Source organism: Pseudophryne corroboree, chromosome 10 (genome assembly GCF_028390025.1).
Source record: "Pseudophryne corroboree isolate aPseCor3 chromosome 10, aPseCor3.hap2, whole genome shotgun sequence".
Lineage (NCBI taxonomy): Eukaryota > Metazoa > Chordata > Amphibia > Anura > Myobatrachidae > Pseudophryne > Pseudophryne corroboree.
In genome coordinates this window covers 203,185,049-203,204,709 of record NC_086453.1, presented here as the reverse complement: position 1 = coordinate 203,204,709, position 19,661 = coordinate 203,185,049, and the positions used below count along the sequence as shown (strand labels likewise).

At 41.8% G+C, this 19,661-nt stretch overlaps 1 protein-coding gene across 1 annotated transcript in view; it reads left to right on the top strand.

The window, feature by feature from the left end:
* The window catches only part of SCNN1D (sodium channel epithelial 1 subunit delta), a 103,556-nt gene that overhangs the window by 8,155 nt on the left and 75,740 nt on the right, over positions 1 to 19,661 (top strand). The window contains exon 3 of the mRNA XM_063943038.1: positions 1,053 to 1,240. Within this exon, the coding sequence (XP_063799108.1) occupies positions 1,053 to 1,240 (188 nt within the window). The remainder of the gene's footprint in view (positions 1 to 1,052; positions 1,241 to 19,661) is intronic.

The following is a 19,661-nucleotide window of genomic DNA, read 5'->3' as shown; positions in this document are numbered from 1 at the left end:
GCACCTGTGACCGACATACTCACTTTCCACTTGGCCTTAATACTTTATGCACACCCACTTGCAGAACGTTGGCCCACGATGGGAATGTGCATGTGAAATCCAAACTCCACAATAAATCCTGCAATTCATGCTCTAAGTTAGTTTGAAAAATAGTCTGAAAAATAAGTTGTTATTAGACGTAAAGATAATATTTTCTATGTACTTATTACGCCAGCGCTTCTGTTCCCATAAATCTGGGATGTGCGGTGAGGTAAATGGCTAAGGAGGCACTAGCTAGTACCAAAGCCAGATTTACACACAATAAATGAGGTAAAGGGTGCATGTGGGCTTTATACACAGGTGCAGCCATATATACTGCTGGGAATTTGGTGAGGTTTGATTAGAGATGTGCAGAAAAGATTGGCACTGCCTCACCTGCCGTAGACTTTTTACTCCAGAGTTTAGACTATAAAAATGATTAGAATAATTTTTTATATACTTTATATAGTCAAAGCTCTGGAGCATGTGTTAGTATGACAGGAAGGGCTCTGTCTCACCTGCCTCGCCCCACCGCACGTCACTGCTATAAATGTGTTTTACTAAACTGCCAGATAATGCAAACAACATCTGATTCCATGTGTTGAACAAATTAGTAGAGTTCCCTGTCCACTGAGTTGTGTAAATAAATGGTTTGTGTTGTGCTACTATTGTAGATACAGAGGTTGCCTAACCTCACAATGGACATAAATAGAAAGAAGTGACATGCTCAAACCCTTTTGTAGTAGTGTGGTAGTATGGTGGTGAGGTAGTGTGGTTGTGTGGTAGAGTGGTGGTGTGGGAGTGTGGTTTAGTTGTGGTGTGGCAGAGTGGTGGTGTGGTAGTGCCGTGCACTATGTGGCATATCCTTGGGCCCTCTATGATCCTTCGGGCCCAGTACAGGTGTCCCCTTTGACCCCCCCTGTCGCCGGCCATGCCCCTATAGCAAATGTATTAAAGCTTGAATTTGTAAACCCCAAAAACTATGGTCACTAACTTAAGATGTATGTGCTATTACTTATGCTCTACTCTAACAGTGCAATTCCACTGGAGGAGACTGCTACTACCGTTCGTTCTGGTCAGGAGTGGATGCATTGCAGGAGTGGTACAAGTTCCATTTCATGAACATCATGTCCAAAATTCCTCTAGTGCTTCAAATCCCTGATGAGAAATTTATGGAGAAGTTTATTTTAACATGTGATTTCGATGGGAACCCTTGTCAAAGGTTTGTGCATTCAATTCTTGAAAGTAAAGTAAAAGTTGTTTTATGTAAAAATGTATCCACAACCTGCAGGAAAGTTGGCAAAAATCTCTGTACAATGCTGGCAGCGGGTGTATTAAGAAGCAGCAAATTAAAAGGAATTCATTCAGGCATATAGGTCCTGCATCAGGGTGGCACAATAATCTGTTGCAGATGCATCTGAATTGCGTGCTGGGAAATGAATGCGGATCTTCACCTGTAGTCAGAGTTGCATTGCCGTACTGCCCCTGTACATCCACTTGTAGATTTCATCATATACACCAACCCTGTCCTTGGTGCATGATCGAAATCAGATGGTTCTCTGAATATGCTCACCTCTGAAATGGCTGCAATTCCACCTTCATACTCACGACACTCATTCAGTACACTTATTTGCAAACGGCCTATTGCCACCCACCTACACCCACCCAGCTGCAAGTGAGATATGGCTGAGTTGTGTATGACTCTGAATTGCCCATAGTTGCATAAAGTTGCCTATTCCCAGCTTTGGAGCAGGAGCAGTGCAAAAATTTGCAGGAACCATCTGCAGAACTGACTTGCGTGCAACTCAGCCCCATAAACTTCTACCTGCAGAAGTCTATTTCCGTGTTGTTGCCTTAATATTAAGGTAAACAAAATACTCCTCAGATTTCCCAATTTAGGTGAGGCTGTCACTATTGCTGCTGCCAAAAAAAACAGTAGAGTATATCAATTTAGGGGTGGGATTAGTAGTTATCTATTTGGACCAGGAGCGTGACCTAAATTCTCCCAATTTACAGATTATATAATAGCAGCCGCCCAGAAGTAAATACAGTATTTAGGAATGTGTGGAATTGTGATGCTCCTAATTCCCTATTTACCTTGAGATATAGAGCCTATGGTTCTAGAAGACAAATGCTGCAGCTCTTCTTACCGGGGTCCTTTAGACATTTATAGGGATTGTAGAAGGAGTGTAGCATGTCTATAGTTGGAAAGGAAACTTTGTACACCCCCACACCTCATCCTTGGCATATATGCTTCTTTGCTTCTTTGAGTGACTATATATATATATATATATATAGCAATACAAAGACAGCCAGGCACTCCAAGGACTCTTCTGCAATCACCTTTATTGGTGTGTTAGCTCAACATGTTTCAGGGCATCAGCCCTTTCGTCAGGATACACCACAGGCTGATGCCCTGAAACATGTTGAGCTAACACACCAATAAAGGTGATTGCAGAAGAGTCCTTGGAGTGCCTGGCTGTCTTTGTATTGCTATATGGATATTCCTGCATGAGGCACCAGGACCAGTTGTCATTACAGCGAGGAGTGCCGGCTGAATTGGAGTAGTATATATATATATATATATATATATATATATATATATATATATATATACTAGGTGCTTCGGGCGCTTTTCACACCGTCGCAAGGGGCTACGCCCCCTTAACCGTTGCATGCCTTTCTGGGGTTCATTATTTGTATTATATGGAGTATTACCTGCATTCCTTTGTTAGTGGTTAAATATTGCACGATGAAAGAGCGTGCGATGGTGAAGGAGGCGCAGCCCCTTGCGATGGTGTGAACAGCGCCTGCAGGGCACGATGTACAGAATGTAGCGGGTGCGGGGGGGACTGTGGATGGGGGAGGCTGTCTGTAGATGCTGTGGGTGTAGGGGGGGGGGACCCGGATGAGGAAGGGTTGGGAGGTGCTGCAGGTGGGGGAGGGGCAGAGGAGTAGGGGCTGCAGATGGGGGAGGGGTCCGGAGGCACTGCAGGTGGGGGAGGGGCAGGGGTGCGTGGGTGGGGGAGGGGCAGGTGCGGGGATGTTGCGGATGGGTGAAGGGTTCCGGAGGTGCTGCGGGATGGGAAGGGGCTGGGGTGCCGGCGGTGGGGTAGGTGGTCCGGAGGCGCAGCGGGTGGGGGAGGGGCAGGTGCGGGTGGTGCGACGGACGGGGATGGGGGTCCGGAGGCGCTGCAGGTGGTGGAGGGGAGGGTGCGGGGGTGCTGTGGGTGGGGGAGAGGCGGGTGTGGGGGGGGGACCGCAGATGGGGGAGGGTGTCTGCAGATGCTGCGGGTGGAGGGGGCAGGTGTGGGGGAGACATATATGGGGGGTGGATGGTGGAGGGGGCCTGGAGGTGCTGTGGGTGGTGGAGGGGCGGAGGAGTGGGAGCCGCTGGTGGTGTAGGGGGTCTGGAGGCACAGCGTGTGGTGGAGTGCCGCATGTGGTGGAGGGGAAGGTGCGGAGGTGTGGTGCATTGGGGAGGGGTCTGGAGGTGCCGCGGGTACTGTACCTGTCAAAAAGGTAGTTGGAGGGTATGCAGTAACAGGGACAGGACAGGGGTGACAGGGTCAGAACAGGGGTGACGGGGTCAGGACAGGGAAGACGGGGCCAGGACAGGGGCGACGAGGCCAGGACAGGGGCGACGAGGCCAGGACAGGGGCGATGGGGCCAGGATAGGGGTGACGGGGCCAGGATAGGGGTGACGGGGCCAGGATAGGGTTGACAGGGCAAGCACAGGGGTGACAGGGCCAGGATAAGGGTGACAGGGCCAGAATAGGGGTGACAGGGCCAGGATAAGGGTGACAGGACCAGGATAAGGGTGACAGGGCAAGGCCAGGGGTGACAGGGCAAGGCCAGGGGTGACAGGGACATGACAGAACACAGGGCACGGGAGAGATTGGTATTAGGGACAAAACAGTGGTGACAGACATATGTGTCTTATCGGAGTTACTGCTGCTGGCTGCTGCTGTTCCACTCCAACCTGTTGGGATCTGCTGCTGGTGGAGACTTGGCATGGCTGACTTTCTCAGGCTGGAGTCCTGCTTCCTCTGCCTGCCCGTATCCCTCCCCCCACTCCTCAGTCACACACTGCGGACCTCGTGCGGCTGTTGGGCACTGTGGTAAGGGGAGACTGGAAGTGACTGGTTAGCCCCCAGGAGATGCTGCAGCCGGAGGGAGGAGGGGGTCATAGCATGCACGTGGCGTGGACCTCGCGGCTGCTGGGCACTGTGGTAAGGGGAGACTGGGAGTCACTGTTTAGCCCCCAGGAGACACTGCAGCTGGAGGGAGGAGGGGGTCGGATCCTGCAAGCAGCGCGGACTCTGCAGCGCTGCCCGCCGACTAAAGTGTGTGAAGGAGCTGGGCGCACCTTACTGCGGGCGGCAGCACTGCAGCTAGCGGTGGGGTTGCCGGGGCTGGAGATAACAGAGGCAGTACGGAACCTGCACAGCGGCAAGTGCCCCACAAAACTGCAGAAGCATGGAGTGTGCCAGAAAGTGACGCTCCTCCACGCCAGAGAGCCCCTGCTGAGTATGCTGATGTGGGGGGTCAAGCACACAGTGAGCCGGTGCCTGTCTGTCTGTACGGCATACCCCCTCACACACCCCCATACCTCCCAACTGTCCCGATTTTCGCGGGACAGTCCCATTTTTTTGGTCTGTCCCGCTGTCCCACCCGCAGGCCGCAGTGTCCCGCGGTGGGGGGGGCAGTTGGGAAGCTCATGTACTCGCTGTTCTGCTTAGCAGAGCAGCAGTGAATAGACGCTGTGTGCATGTGCACAATGTCTATTTAGTGGAGACAGAGGGAGAGGGGGCATCAGGGGGTATGGATTAAGGGGGGGTCCGGCAGCAGAGCCGGATTAAGAGGGGAGCCAGGGGGTACGTACCGCGGGCCCCACAGTTTTAGGGGGCTCCCCGTCTGGAGTAGCTCTGTCCCAGCTTAGAAGCTCCCCCGTCCTGCCAGCAACAGCGGCAGCATTGTGCTACAGTCAGCACACGCTGCTGCGTGTTGGCAGGTCTGTGGTGTTTCAGGGAGGCAGCAGCCTCCCTGCTTTCTTCTGCCTGTGCGGGTGTGTAGGGGGGAGCGACAACTCCCTCTGGATTTACCCCTAGCTGAGGGGCCAAAATCCCATTTAAAAAAACAAAAACAATTCCTGGAATTTGCATAAGGGGGCGTGGCCATGCGGCTGTGATTAGGCCACGCCCCTGAACCCGCAGCAGGCACAGCAATGAGATAGGGCCCCCCTGTCTCAAGTGCCCTGGGCCCTCCGGACTCATAATCCGCCCCTGGGGGCATGCCAGCAGCTCACAGAGCACTGGGCATGCCCCCTCACTAACCCCCATTTTCGCCACGCGTGTGTCCCTCCTTCTGCCTGAAGAAAGCTGGGAGGTATGCACATCTGGGCAAGCTATATCAATGTCTGCTAATGAGTGATGGTGTTCCTATGTGTGGAATGTGTGTGGCGATGTGAACAAAAATGTGTATGTTGTTACGTGTGAAAACTATAGAGTGAATCTATTGATGTGTGTGTTGATGATGTGAGTGAAACAAAGAAGTGTGCAAAACGTGCAAAGCATGATGTATTGCGATTTCCAAGTTGACCGTGCAAAAAGAGTGAAGGATCAAACCTGTGATGTGCATGCGTGAGATAGATGAAGAATATGTGTGCTCGTGAGTTGAAAATGTGCAGAATGTGAAGATGTGAAAAGTTATTTGAAAATGTTCCAAGACATTTTCTCATTGAGGCCATTTGGGGTGGATGTATTGAGTTTATAGATCAACCGGGCTTCCAACTGTAGCAGTCGGTTACTTCTGTCACCCCCTCTCAGTGACGGCGGAATGTGGTCAATAATCATATATTTAAATAGATTGATTTGCGGATGAAGTTCTGCAAAATGTTTTGCCACCGGCTGATCTTGGCCTTTGCCATTGATGGCTGCCTTGATGGCTGAACGATGGAGCGCCATCCTTTCTCTCATTGTTCTGGTGGTTTTGCCCACTTATCCATATCCGCAGGGACACAAAATCAAGTAAATAATAAACAAACGCTTGCCGAATCGAAAGTCTATGGTTTGCCATTCTTTCCCTAAATGTGTTAGTGGTCTTTCCAACATAATAGAGTCCACAGGGGCACATCAGGATGTAAATCACATAGTCTGTGGTACAAGTGACATGATGTCTGATAGCAATCTTCTGGCCAGTATGAGGATGGGAAAACATTTTGCCAGTAAGCATACTGTTGCAAGTTGTGCACCCTAAACAACGACAACAACCAAGTCTGTTAGACCTAAGCCAAGTGGCCTTGGATTTATTCCTATTATCAAAATTCTTCATTGGCTGCATTAAGAGCTGCTTCAAATTCGGACCTCGTGCAAATGATATTAATGGTTTCTTAGTTATATTCTTGAACGTGTTGTCTGTAGCAATGATAGGGAAAGAATGGCAAATAGACTTTCGATTCGGCAAGCGTTTATCAACAAACACAGTGACAAGCCGGTGGCTCTGCATTTTTTGACCAATAGACACCAACTGGCAACACTCAAATGTATGATCATAGATCATGTTCCTAAATTGGTGAGGGGTGGTGACCGTGGTAGGAAACTTCTTCAAAGCGAGTCCAGATGGATATATAAGCTTGGTACTAAGGTACCCAGGGGTTTAAATGAAAACATCAATATGAAGTGTTTTTTATAAGAACAAATAGGGTTGACACTGATTATTCGATACCTGTTTTATGTTTTTATGTTTGTTTACATGTTTGTTAGTATTGTAGTGTCCTGCCTGTGTGGGCCATTGAGAGATTTTTCAGTATGGCCCCATTAGGTTTTGTATATGTAATTTGTATAATTGATTGAACCAAAGTATATATGTGTTTGTCAATATTGCGGTGGGCATTTGGTGATGAACACATATGGTGTGGCCTTCTGTGTGTGGACACGACTACATTCATTACTTATATCAGATGTTGGTTTTGGAAGTTTATTAATATATAACTGCAGCTGAGATTGGCGCAGGTGGTCCCTGATGACCCTGAGGCTAGTGCGGTCCCTGTCTTTGCTATACTTGACCATTTTGCATATGACCCCATGACAATGCCTCAGCACTATTAACAATTTATTTATTAACTACTGATGTATTACTGAAGAATATATATGCATATTCAATATGGGCAGAGTGTATGACAGTCATGAAGAGATCTGGAGTGCAGGGCAGTGTTGTGCAGGTGGGAACCTGACGCTCATGGCGCCCTATTTCCATGGAGATGACTTGGTTCTAACTCCTGATGTGGGTGCGCCCAGCGCTCGTCACCGGAAGTGACGTAGCGGGATCTGCGGCGCATAACCAGGAAACATTTAGCCCAGTGGAACGCAGAGGAGTCATGTGAGTCGGAATGCATTGAGGCTATAGTAGCGCAGGCGCAGATGGGTGGAACGCACGCTGGGCGAAAAGGGACGGACGGCCAGCTCACCTGTAAGTTATTGATATTTAATATTGGGTATTTAGGTGGGGTGTTGTGGTGTTCATACACAGATGGCTCTACACTAAGCATGGTGGCAGTGACATGATGTGATGGTCTTGAACGGTCATTTAGTGACCGAGGTCGACGGACAGCTAAGTCATCAAATTCTGCTTATGTGATATATTATTATGGAAAACACTACGTAGGCATTGAAGATGCCACAGTTGTTGGAATTATATTTTTTTGATATTCAATGCTGAGCCACCGTGGTTTGTTGTTCATTCATCGATATGCCCGATTGTGGGTGATAATAAAAGTATAACTATAGAATTGAGTGAGTGCCCTTTTCTACAACCTTTTTTGTTTATCTGGACCACAATGGAACAGACTTAAAGGAGCACCGTAAATGCTGGAACATTGGAGTGTGCAAGTATTTAACAACAAATCATTTATATATATATATATATATATATATATATATATTTAGATATCCAGAAAAGAGGTAGGCACTCAGAGGCTTGCAAGGTAAGGTGGATCAAACCAACATGTGTTTATTCGGATTTCAACGTTTCGGGGGTCGCACCCCCTTCTTCAGGAAAACAGTGCTACACAAACATTTAATTAACTTACCAACCCGTGGAACGCCAACCTCCGCCGCGGCGATGCCGTCAGGAGCCGCGGACTCCGCACTTCCGGCCACGTCCGGCTCCCGAACCCGGAAGTGACATCATCACGCAGCCGGACGTCATCCCTGCAGCGGCTGTGGGCACAGAAGAGTATGAGGTAACCATGGGAACAGTGTAATCATAATAGTAACAATAACAACAGTGTCAAAACATGCAATCCCTGATTCAGAGAGAACTTGTACATATTAAGTGTATGCTAAAACAAGCAGTGAATGAAAAACATGAGATAAAACACTGAACACAATTAAGACACACACAGACACTAGTCCATGTATGATATAAAACTTAGTGAAAAGACCAAAGGGGGTGACATTGTGATTCTGGATACCACAGACTATATTGCCAAGAATGTGACCGCCTGTTATCGACAGTAGTACTGTACATATAGTTTACTAAAGAGTGATCCTACCATTGAATATAAAGCTGAACTTGACTCCATTTTAGAGAAAGCTAAAGCGGAGGGCCTGATTACATCTGAAATTCACAGCAAATTAATTGTACACATCCTGTGGTTCCAGTTTTCTATGCGATACCAAAAATTTATAAAAATGCAAAGATTCCCCTGGCCGACCTATCATCTCAGCCAGTGGGTCTCTTTGCGAACCCATTTCCATCTTTCTAGACGCATTCCTCCAACCATGTGTACAGGCCACTTTCACACAGCTTAAAGATTCTAACATTGTGCTGAAAAAGCTGTTAACCATTGAATAAGTCCCTGTGGGCATGGTTCTAGCGACACTTGACATGGCAAGTTTATATACTTGTATCCCAAATCAAGCAGGCTTGTCTGCTGTTAAACGTTTGATTTTACATAATAAATTGTATGATGGTCCAAATGTGGACTTGTGTCTTAAATTGCTTAAGTTCACACTAACACACAATTATTTTTTGTTCAATGGCCAGTTTTATAAGCAAAACACTGGGTGTGCGATGGGGTCGGCGGTGGCCCCATCTGTAGTTAATGCCTATATGTGGGAGGTAGAAAAACAGCTGTTTTTTTTATAATTCTGCCATTTCTGGACATATAGCACTGTATTTCAGATCCATAGATGATGTACTGTTATTTTGGGATGGAGAATTTAATCCCCTTAAGTCACTCATTGAGGAGCACAACATGTCCTCTAGCCCGATCAAATTAACCTTGACCACCAATATGTCAGAAATTTGTTTCTTAGACATTAAAATCATGATAAAGGAGGGCAGTATTCAAACATCCATATATACCAAACCCACCAATCGAAATACACTGCTAAGGTATGACAGCTTTCATCCTCCAGCCACGATCAGGGGATTATCATTCTCCTGGGTCGACAGTCATTAGGTCAACCACTGAAGGTCAACATGGGCATTAGGTCGACATGCACTAGGTCGACATGGGCACAGAACAGACATAGCCTTAGCTTTTTGCGTTACAAAATTGTGGACCAGGTATCAGCCTCCCTTTGTGGAGAAAATAGACCCAAAAAAGCTTCTACAACTTAAATCATGCTGGATTCACAAATTGGGCACAATTCATCCCAGGGGTCTCAATGAGAACCTGGGTCTTGTTTCTTATAAAATCTTGATTTAATAAACATCATATGTGGATATAATATTCATGTTTATGCTTTGTAACAGAAAACTCATTCTCACTCAGTAGGATGTTCTCTTCATGCTCTGTGCTTAAGTTTTATTTTATACATACGTGCAGGCTTGTCACACATGTCTGATTTATTATCATTACATCTATCAGCACCTTGCACTTTAGTGGCCACGGCCGCCTTTTCACTAAGTTTTATATCATACACGGACTAGTGTCTGTGTGTGTCTTAATTGTGTTCAGTGTTTTTTCTCATGTTTTTCATTCACTGCTTATTTTAACATTCACTTAATATGTACATGTTCTCTCTGAATCAGGGATTGCATGTTTTGACGCTGTTGTTATTGTTACTATGATGATTACACTGTTCCCATGGGGATGATGTCCGGCCACGTGATGATGTCACTTCTGGGTTCTGGAGCCGGACGGGACCATAAATGCGGAGTCTGTTTCGCCGCAGCGGAGGTTGGCGCTCCATGGGTTGGTAATTTATTTAAATGTTTGTGTGGCACTGATAGCACTTGTGTGTTTTTTTCCTGAAGAAGGGGGTGCATCCCCCAAAACGTTGAAATATGAATAAACACATGCTGGTTTGATTCACCTTACCTTGCAAGCCTCCGAGTGCTGCCTTCTTTTCTGGATATATTGGGGCAGCCAACGCCCCTAAGGAGGGCACCACAGCCAGTACCCAGGTGGGGAGGTGTGTGCCGGACTGCACAGAGGACTGTGTGTGTGTGTGTGTGTGTGTGTGTGTGTGTGTGTGTGTGTGTGTGTGTGTGTATATATATATATATATATATATATATATATATATATATATATATTTGTTTGTGGCTACCCTAATTAGAAAAATGTATTACAGATTATTTAAACTGCAGAAAAACTAGATCCAATTGCAGCAGCTGAATCCTTTAGTGGTGGGAAATAAACCAAGGTCACCACAAATCAAGATAAACATGTTAGAAAACAAAAATATATATATAAATATTAACTCATGAATGGAAAAATAAAAATGTGCAGCCCTATGGTGCATTCTTATTTAAAGCATATCTGAAATTGTTATACCTAGGATTTGTGTAACTAATACATTTGTGCCAGCTATCCAAAAGTAGCAAAATGGTTTTTTTTTTATATTTTTCCAGAATTTTGCCTCTTTTTTCCATTATAGAAGATTCAAAAATGAGATACTCCAATATTCCACCCAAAGAAATCACGGACTCATTTGAGAAAACCATAAAAAATGTGCTTTGGCAAACAAGCCATAAAGCTGCTTCCAACTAAACGGATACACCCCAAATGTTAAAAGTTGTGTTCATGAAAGGGGATCCTTGAAGTTGATAATAAGATCATTAAAGTTAGTTTTATATTACAGGAAATATGCGCAGAGAACTCATAAATTTTCAGGAGACTCACAAATTTCAGTGAGCCATAGTGATCCATCTACTTCTCCAGAGAAGTAGGCAGTCTAGGGTTTGATGAAGGATATTACATTAAATCTTGACATTACTTCCTGCCCCCTATTGCACAATCTGTGAATTAAAGAATTGCACAGTGGGCGGGAGGTGCTGTGATAATATGATTTATGGTAGCAGAGGCATTTTAAGAGAGTCATAGCAGGGATAGGGAAATGGGGTAAAGCTCTGTACCAGCTAGATAAGAATTATGTTAGATTGAGAATAACCCTGACTAATATCCATCAATAAATGATATATGATATATCTCTTAAAGGATAATCGGGAGTGCTACCAGAGACAAGTTGAAATGTACAAAGAAAAAAGAGGAAAAGACTGTCTCTTTGTTGGCGTACATACAAATATTAAAATATACTGTAACCTTTATTGTGATAATTAATTGGCGCCCAACCATGAAATAAAGATAACACAATACGACATACCTACAAATATCATATACAGTGAGTAAAGTGTTAATAAAGTGAATATGAAACCAAGGCTCGCTACCTATTTCTTATCTTTATTTGTCTTACAATTTCAATATACTTCTGCGAATTATCTTATTTATAGGTATTTACCTTGGCTACACCTTCAACAATTGTATATGCTAATCAAAAGTAGTCACCAAAAATCTTGGCTATGGTGTGTCCTATGTATCAGCCATAGAGAGCATACACTTTAATATATTTCAAGAAATATCTTTCAAAGGTACAGTCTCCTGTAAGTCAGTATGTAACTTATCCAAATTAATATTAATGTTAATGATGCCAGATAGTTGCCCTTAAACTCCATCCATAAATAGTAAATATGTTTTTATAGTCTCAGTACTTGTAATCATAAATATTATTGTAAATTAGGAAAATCCTGTAGAGGTATCCTTATTCCCTATAAGTGTCTTCTTAGGGAAACTGACCTATGCAAGCAGATGACACATGACACATATGAAGACCTATAGATTTTATAATACACCATATACTGTATGTGCCAGTATTTATGGCCATATATTATCTGGTATTACTCCAATGAACTGATATGATTATAATGAAAGTCACTCCAGACTGGTATATTATAAGTTGTAAATCCAATCAGATCCTTTCATATAGTAGATCTTATTATCACGAAAAGAAAGGGTTTATCTTAATAGAAACTGAATACTGTAGATTATATTTGCTGTATTATATTGAGTATATTAAATTACATAGCTGCCATGATTTTTACTGCACTCAATCTATTCGTTCAGCACTATCTTTGTGTTAACCAAATTGAGAGCTTAAGGGTGGTACAGACGGAGAGATCCGTGTTTAAAATCTAAGCAATCTGACTAGATTGCTTAGATTTTAAGCACAGATCTGCCGTGTGTATGCCCCCCAGTGATAGCTGTGCATCGCTATCGCCGGTGCTAGATTGAGTGTGCATGCAGGCTCAATCTAGCGGGTCGCTCACTTCACTGGTGTGTGAAGTGACCACATCGCGCATTGCGCTGTGCTGAGCGGGGGGAGAGATGTGTGCTGAGCGGTCTGTGTTAAGATCGCTCAGCACACACTCTCCTGTCAGTACCCCCCTTTACACTATCTGTGTGTTCATTGAATTAAATATACAATGTAACAGTGTTATTATGGATGCTTCTATCAGTCAGTGTTATCTATGCACTCATTGAGCAGGACATTTTTGTTACTTTATATGTCTACTGTTGTTACAAATTAATTGACACAAATGTAACAGCTAAAAAGTATCAGTTATATGCTCATTGGGCTTAATAAAAAGTTGACTGATGTCGCCTATATCCTTTAGGTTATTTTGTTAATGCCCACATGGTACTGATAGTTTATTTGCTGATATATATGTATAAGATAATCTTAGTACTCATATATAAAAATATGCATTTAAGTCAGCTTCCTATATTCCATATATTCAAACCTGAGGCAGTCATTTATTAATTTACAATTAATGAACATTAATATGTTTCATGATCTGCACCCAGGCTAGTATTTTTGGTGTGTATAGGGTCAGCCTGCTCAATTCTAATCTCCCAGAGAAATTTCTGTGATCCGCAGTAATGTGCTTTATATAGCTCTTATTAACAGTGCATTACTCTTGTACAAGTTTATATCATATTGCGCTGAGCTTGTCTGCACATACATTCAGTATAAATTTACTTTGCATTTATTATACTTTCTAAGACCAGGTAGCAGCCATAACACAGCTGACACGTGTTTTGTTTTGGACTTTTTCTAGGCTAACCTGATTGTATTCCCTAACAGGACTATATTGATACTCGCTAACCAATTAACTCGGTTCTACAATAACATGATTTCACTGGCCAATCACACGTCTCCCATGTTAAACATAGGAGACTTGCTGGAATCTTCCTGTCCATGGCATCCGTCTCCCGTGTCACATGAAGTCCTCCACCAATGGCGCTCCACTCATATTAAACATAGGAGGCATATCACGTGGAACTTTCAGCCAGTCACGCATCTCCAATATTAAGTATAGGGAGCATATTGGATGCTTCTTAAACAGAGTATCCCTCTCATTTCCAATCATGTCAACTTAATATATATTGTACTTATTGACTATATCTAGGGAGAGGCGCTGGTTTAGTTATTTGACCATTATTAAACCACATTATGGGGGTCATTCCGAGTTGTTCGCTCGTTGCCGATTTTTGCAATGGAGCGGTTAAGGCAAAAATGCGCATGCACATGGTACGCAGTGCGCATGCTGTTAGTATTTTAGCACAAAACTTAGTCGATTTACTCACGTCCGAACGAAGATTTTTCATCGTTGAAGTGATCGGTGATTGATTGACAGGAAGTGGGTGTTTCTGGGCGGAAACTGTCCGTTTTCTGGGAGTGTGCGGAAAAACGCAGGCGTGCCAGGATAAAACGCGGGAGTGTCTGGAGAAACGGGGGAGTGGCTGGCCGAACGCAGGGCGTGTTTGTGACGTCAAACCAGGAACGAAACGGCCTGAGCTGATCGCAATCTGTGAGTAGGTCTCGAGCTACTCAGAAACTGCTAAGAATTTTCTATTCGCAATTCTGCGAATCTTTCGTTCGCTATTCTGCTAAGCTAAGATACACTCCCAGAGGGCGGCGGCCTAGCGTGTGCAATGCTGCTAAAATCTGCTAGCGAGCGAACAACTCGGAATGACCCCCTATATTCGATATCATGGTAAGTACAATTCCCTTCTTTAAAACCAATCTAACTTGGCTAACTCAAATTTATATATTATCTTATAAAAGACATGCCTTAAAATATCAGATAATTCCATGCATTTTCCCTCTATATTTCAAATAGATCCGTAGTTATTGAAAATTTCATTTAATAATAAGAAAAATAATAATAATTTTATTTATATAGCGCTCTTTCTCCAACAGGATGCAAGGCGCTTAGATGACTTTTAATGTCATCAATCATATCGATCAAATATATAGCCTTAATAGCCCCCTTATCATAGTCATACCTTCAAGATGGTATTTAATGATATTGTTTCATGATTTGCTTATCATAAAAAGTAATAAAATGAAACTGTTATCACATACCCAATATTAAGTCTTATAAAATTTTAATACATAGAAATCCTGAATATATTTCCATATATATATCCACAGTTATTCAAATTATAATATACAGTGATGTGAGTGTTGAATGTGAAATTGTGTCATAATATTAAAAATAATAAATTAATAAATACATAAGTGTCCAAGGTGATATATATATATATATGTATCAAATATAAATATAAAATAAATACATAAATAAATACATAAATATAAAAGTGAGTAGTAAATTGTTATTAATGTTCATAATTAATAATTCATATATTAGTGTGGAAAAATCATGCCATATGTGAAAATTAAAATTAAAAATGTGCAAAATATGTGTTTATGTGAAAAATAACATATAGTGAAAGTGAAAAAAGTATATATGGATTAGTGATTTGTGATAACTTCATTTATATATACTCTATAATCAAATGTTAATTAATATTTATTGTAATATCTTGGTTTGACTCAATAAAATGGGATAAATAGTAGTCTAGATTCACCTCTAAAGTATAGAATTATAATCCAATAATTAGATTGATAGAAAAAAAGAGAAAAAGAGGTAAGTATAATCTAAATTATTAGGAATGATCAAGATTAGAAAGGTAGGTATAAACTAAATTATTAGGAAATATCAGCGTATCTGATTTCCCAAAAAGATTTCGGCATACCTATAATGATACAAAAGTTTAGCTAAGAAAAATGTAGCATTAAAATATACATTTAGTTGTTTATTAAAGGAATGGAGCATAACTGTTTTGCTCATTTAACCCTTTTGGGAATTGAGAATCCATAAGGAAAATCATTTTCATTTCGAACTTCAGAAGTTCCTTATCCACATCATACCCTTTGATTCCAGGTCGTATATGTTTCATGCCAAATGCAGGAAGTGGCTGGCCACTGGAGTTAGTGTTTTGAATCTGAGCTTGTCCTGTTTGGCATTACTTATACTGCCTATATGTTCAAGCAGTCTTGTTTTAAATGGTCTTATAGTCTTAACAATGTAAAGCTTGTTACATAGGCATGTAAATTAATAAACTACACCTGTAGATTTACAGTCAATGTAGCTATCGATGGTCCATTTCTCTCTAAATCTGTCAACATATTTCTCCTTCAGTGTCATAAATTGACAAGCTCTACATTGCCTACATTGATATGTTCCTTTTTTTAAATGAAGATGTGGTTAGAAGTTGGTAGATGGCTCTGTACCAGTATATCTTTCAAATTGCGAGATCTTCTCCAACTCACTTGCACTTTAGGTGGAAAGATTTCTTTGAGATCTGTGTCCGTCTGTAGAATAGACCAATGTTTTTGTAGGATGGATTTGATTTCCCAACTTTTATTATTATAGGTCCCAATGAACCTAACTGTAACGACACAGCTGGCGCGTTGTGTCGCACAGTAGTAAAAGACATGCAATTACTTCCATAGCCCTGGTCCAATCCCATGGACTACACTAATTGCTGATCTGTATTTGGCTATATACTAGGCAATATTGTATTATATTGTATGAAGTTATTGTTGCAGTGTACAGTTATGTTTATCTGCTATATTTGGAAGATGTAGGTTATTTAGAAATACTGTGTGCAATGTAACTGTTAACAGGATAAGTGGAGGTCAGAGATGTTTAATATAGTTAAGTCAGGCCATTGTAATTTAAGTCCCCTAGCTGCACAATCAGATGGGAGTAAAATGAGCAGGTTAAACAGTAAACAGGTTATGTATGGGCCTGCAGATAATCTGATCATGTACACCCCATTGTGTGCAGGAACCCAGACACCTTGTCTCCACTCCTCTGTGACACCCTCACTGAACTGCTTGTATGAGGCATAGACAGGGAAGGGGGGGTGGAACAAGGGGAGTGACCTCGACTGAGGGACAGAGAGAGTGTGAGCTGTGGTAAGGGTATAATGTTGCAGGTGACTAAGAAGTAATGTTCTGTCAGGAGTTCCAAAAGGGAATCATCATGTAGAATTGGATTACAGAAGTGTGCTGAACTGTGTTATGTCCTATTCTGTCAATAAACCATGGTTGGTTTTTCATCTACCACCAAGCTTGAGTGATTTGGAACCTGATATCTTCATACTAATTTGCTCCTCTTTCTTTATTTTCATTTTTGGAATCAGCAAGGAGTCTCTTGAATGGGTACAAACTTCTTGTCTGTCTGAATAGTGTTGTTACTATAACCTGTCTGTTTTAAATGGTCACAGAGTTATTGTTCTCTTTCGTGATATGTACTAATATCTGAACAGTTCCTCTTTGTAACATCTCTCCTTTGGGAATCCCTTTGTTCGTAGGTGGAAAATGAGAACTCTTAGCATGTAATATGCTGTTTGTACAGTAGCTGTCTTTTTACTGAAAATATCCATTGTAACGTGTCCTGATTCATCCATTTTAATTGTTAGATCTAAAAAGTTCACTTTCTGTTGGCTAACTTCTCCAGTCATTTCAAGATTGGAGTCATTGGTGTTGAGGATGTGAATAAATTCTTCCAACATATTTTGATCACCTTCCCATAGCAACAGGATGTTGTCTATGTATCTCAAATTGAGGAAGATGTGTTCTGTATATTAGTCATGATGTTCACTGAAGAATACCTCTTTTTCCCATCTCCCCAGGTAGAGGTTGGCATACAACGGGGCACATGCTGTCCCCATTGCCGTACCTCTAACCTAGAGAAAGTACTTGCCATTGCAAGTAAAATAATTTTTTTTGAGTATGAAATTCAACATTGTAAGGATAAAGGTGTTAAATTCTTCATGTCTCACCATATCAAGGAAAAATGTAACTGTATCCAAACCAGTCCGATGATCAATACTTGTGTACAGGCTTTCCACATCATACATTGCTAGCCAGGTGCTTGGTTCTAGTTAGAATGTCCATCGTATTGCTAATGTACGATGGCAATGCTAGTACATGATGGCGAAGGAATTGATCAACATATATACTGGCTTTTTCCAATAAACTTCCAACCCCCAAAACAATATGTCTTTATGTCTTCCTGGTGGGGTTTTATCCTTTTTATGTATTTTAGGAAGTAGGTATAGTGTTGGAATGATTGTTTTTTTTTTCTGTTTTAAGTAAATCAAAATCCTTGTTTGGAATGTCAAAAGCATTTGATATAATTCTATTGTATATTTCTTGAAAAATCTGAAGTGGGATTGAACGTCAGTTGTTTATAACAGGAATTGTCCTTAAGTTGTTTATTGATCTCCTATATATACATCTTTCTAGGCCATAAAACAACATTACCCCCCTTATCAGAGGGTTTTAGAATTACATCCTCCCATTGGGATATCTGTTGGAGTGCAGATCTCTCTTCCCCTGTCAGGTTGTCAGCAGAGAATCCAAATTGTACTAAATCCAAAAATACTTTAACCACTGGACATATTTGAAAGTATGGATAGAAGGTTGATGTACTCTTTATTTTCATAGCATCAAAAGGCTGCAGATTTTGATCGCCACTTTCATCATCATATTCCATATCCTCTAAAGTGAGGGAAGGTGTCATTTTTAATTATTTATCTAGCAAAGTCTGATTTTGTAATGTGGTTGGATATGGAAAAATGTCTTCAAAATAAGTTTTCTAGAGAATAGGTGGAGATCTTTTTCACACTCAAACCTATCCGGTTTTTGTAGTGGAGAGAAGTTAAGGCCTTTGGCTAGCAAGGACATTTGTAGTAAGGGTTTTCTCTGTCAAATTAATGATCCTTAAATTGTCATCCATCACTTTTTGTATCTCATTTGTTCTCATAGCTCTTCTCACCATCCATGCTCATCTCTTTTCCTCCTTTCTGCCCTTGCCCCTCCTGGTCTTATATGATCGAGTCCTATTCCATCCCTGACCTCTCCGGGAGTTTTGTCTGAAAAATTCCTACGGTCATTATAGGATGCATGTTGAGGGCCTTCTCCACTCTGAGGAATCCACATCTGAGGTTGTATAGTTCATGGTATTCTGGTTTTTATTATAAGGTAAGCGTGTTTTCCACCTGCACACATTGTTTTGTGCAAAATCGGTCTTATCTCTATGGAACTTTCTACGTTTCTTTTATATAATTCTATCCTCAAATTCTTCGACTTCTTTTTTAAACTTATTATACATAGTTTGGAATTTGTCCATGGATTCAAATTTCTTTAGTCTATCTCCTAGTACAGTAATTTCTTGTGCATACTGATTAAGTAAGATTTCATCATGTTGAAACAGGATTTTAATGAGTTCTCTAGAGCATTGGGTCAGGATCCATTCCCATTCATTTTTAAGTTCAGTATTGGCCAATTCATATGTCGGAATATCTTTGGCCTACGACCTCTTGGTGTTATGTTATAGCTCATGTAATTGTCAAATGTAGTTTTATTCCACCATGTCTTAATTTGTCGCATGAGGGTTTGTTTTAATACGTATAAATCCTCCACCCAATCTTATTTAGAGAGATCTCCCATGTCGGTATCTGTGCCAAAGATCAGATCTAAGCCATTTTTTAGGTTCTCATATCTCTCATTTAAGTCCTTCATCAAGTTAAAAGAAGTCATACTGAAAATAGGTTACAATCGGGATACGATGTTAAATAGTATTCAATATAAATTGTATTCAGTAAATATATAATAATGTGGCTGTGCTAGAGACAGAAAGGTTGAGTGTCCAACCAATTGATTAAGTCATAGCAGGGATAGGGAAATGGGGTAAAGCTCTGCACCAGCTAGATAAGAATTATATTAGATTGAGAATTACCCCAACTAATATACATCAATAAATGATATATCTCTTAATGGATAATCGATGGTGCTACCAGAGACAAGTTGAAATGTACAAAGAAAAAAAAGGAAAAGAATGTCTCTTTGTTGGTGCATATAAAAATATTAAAATATAACCTTTATTGTGAGCGCGAGCCATGCGAGGGGACACGGTGCATCACCAATGCG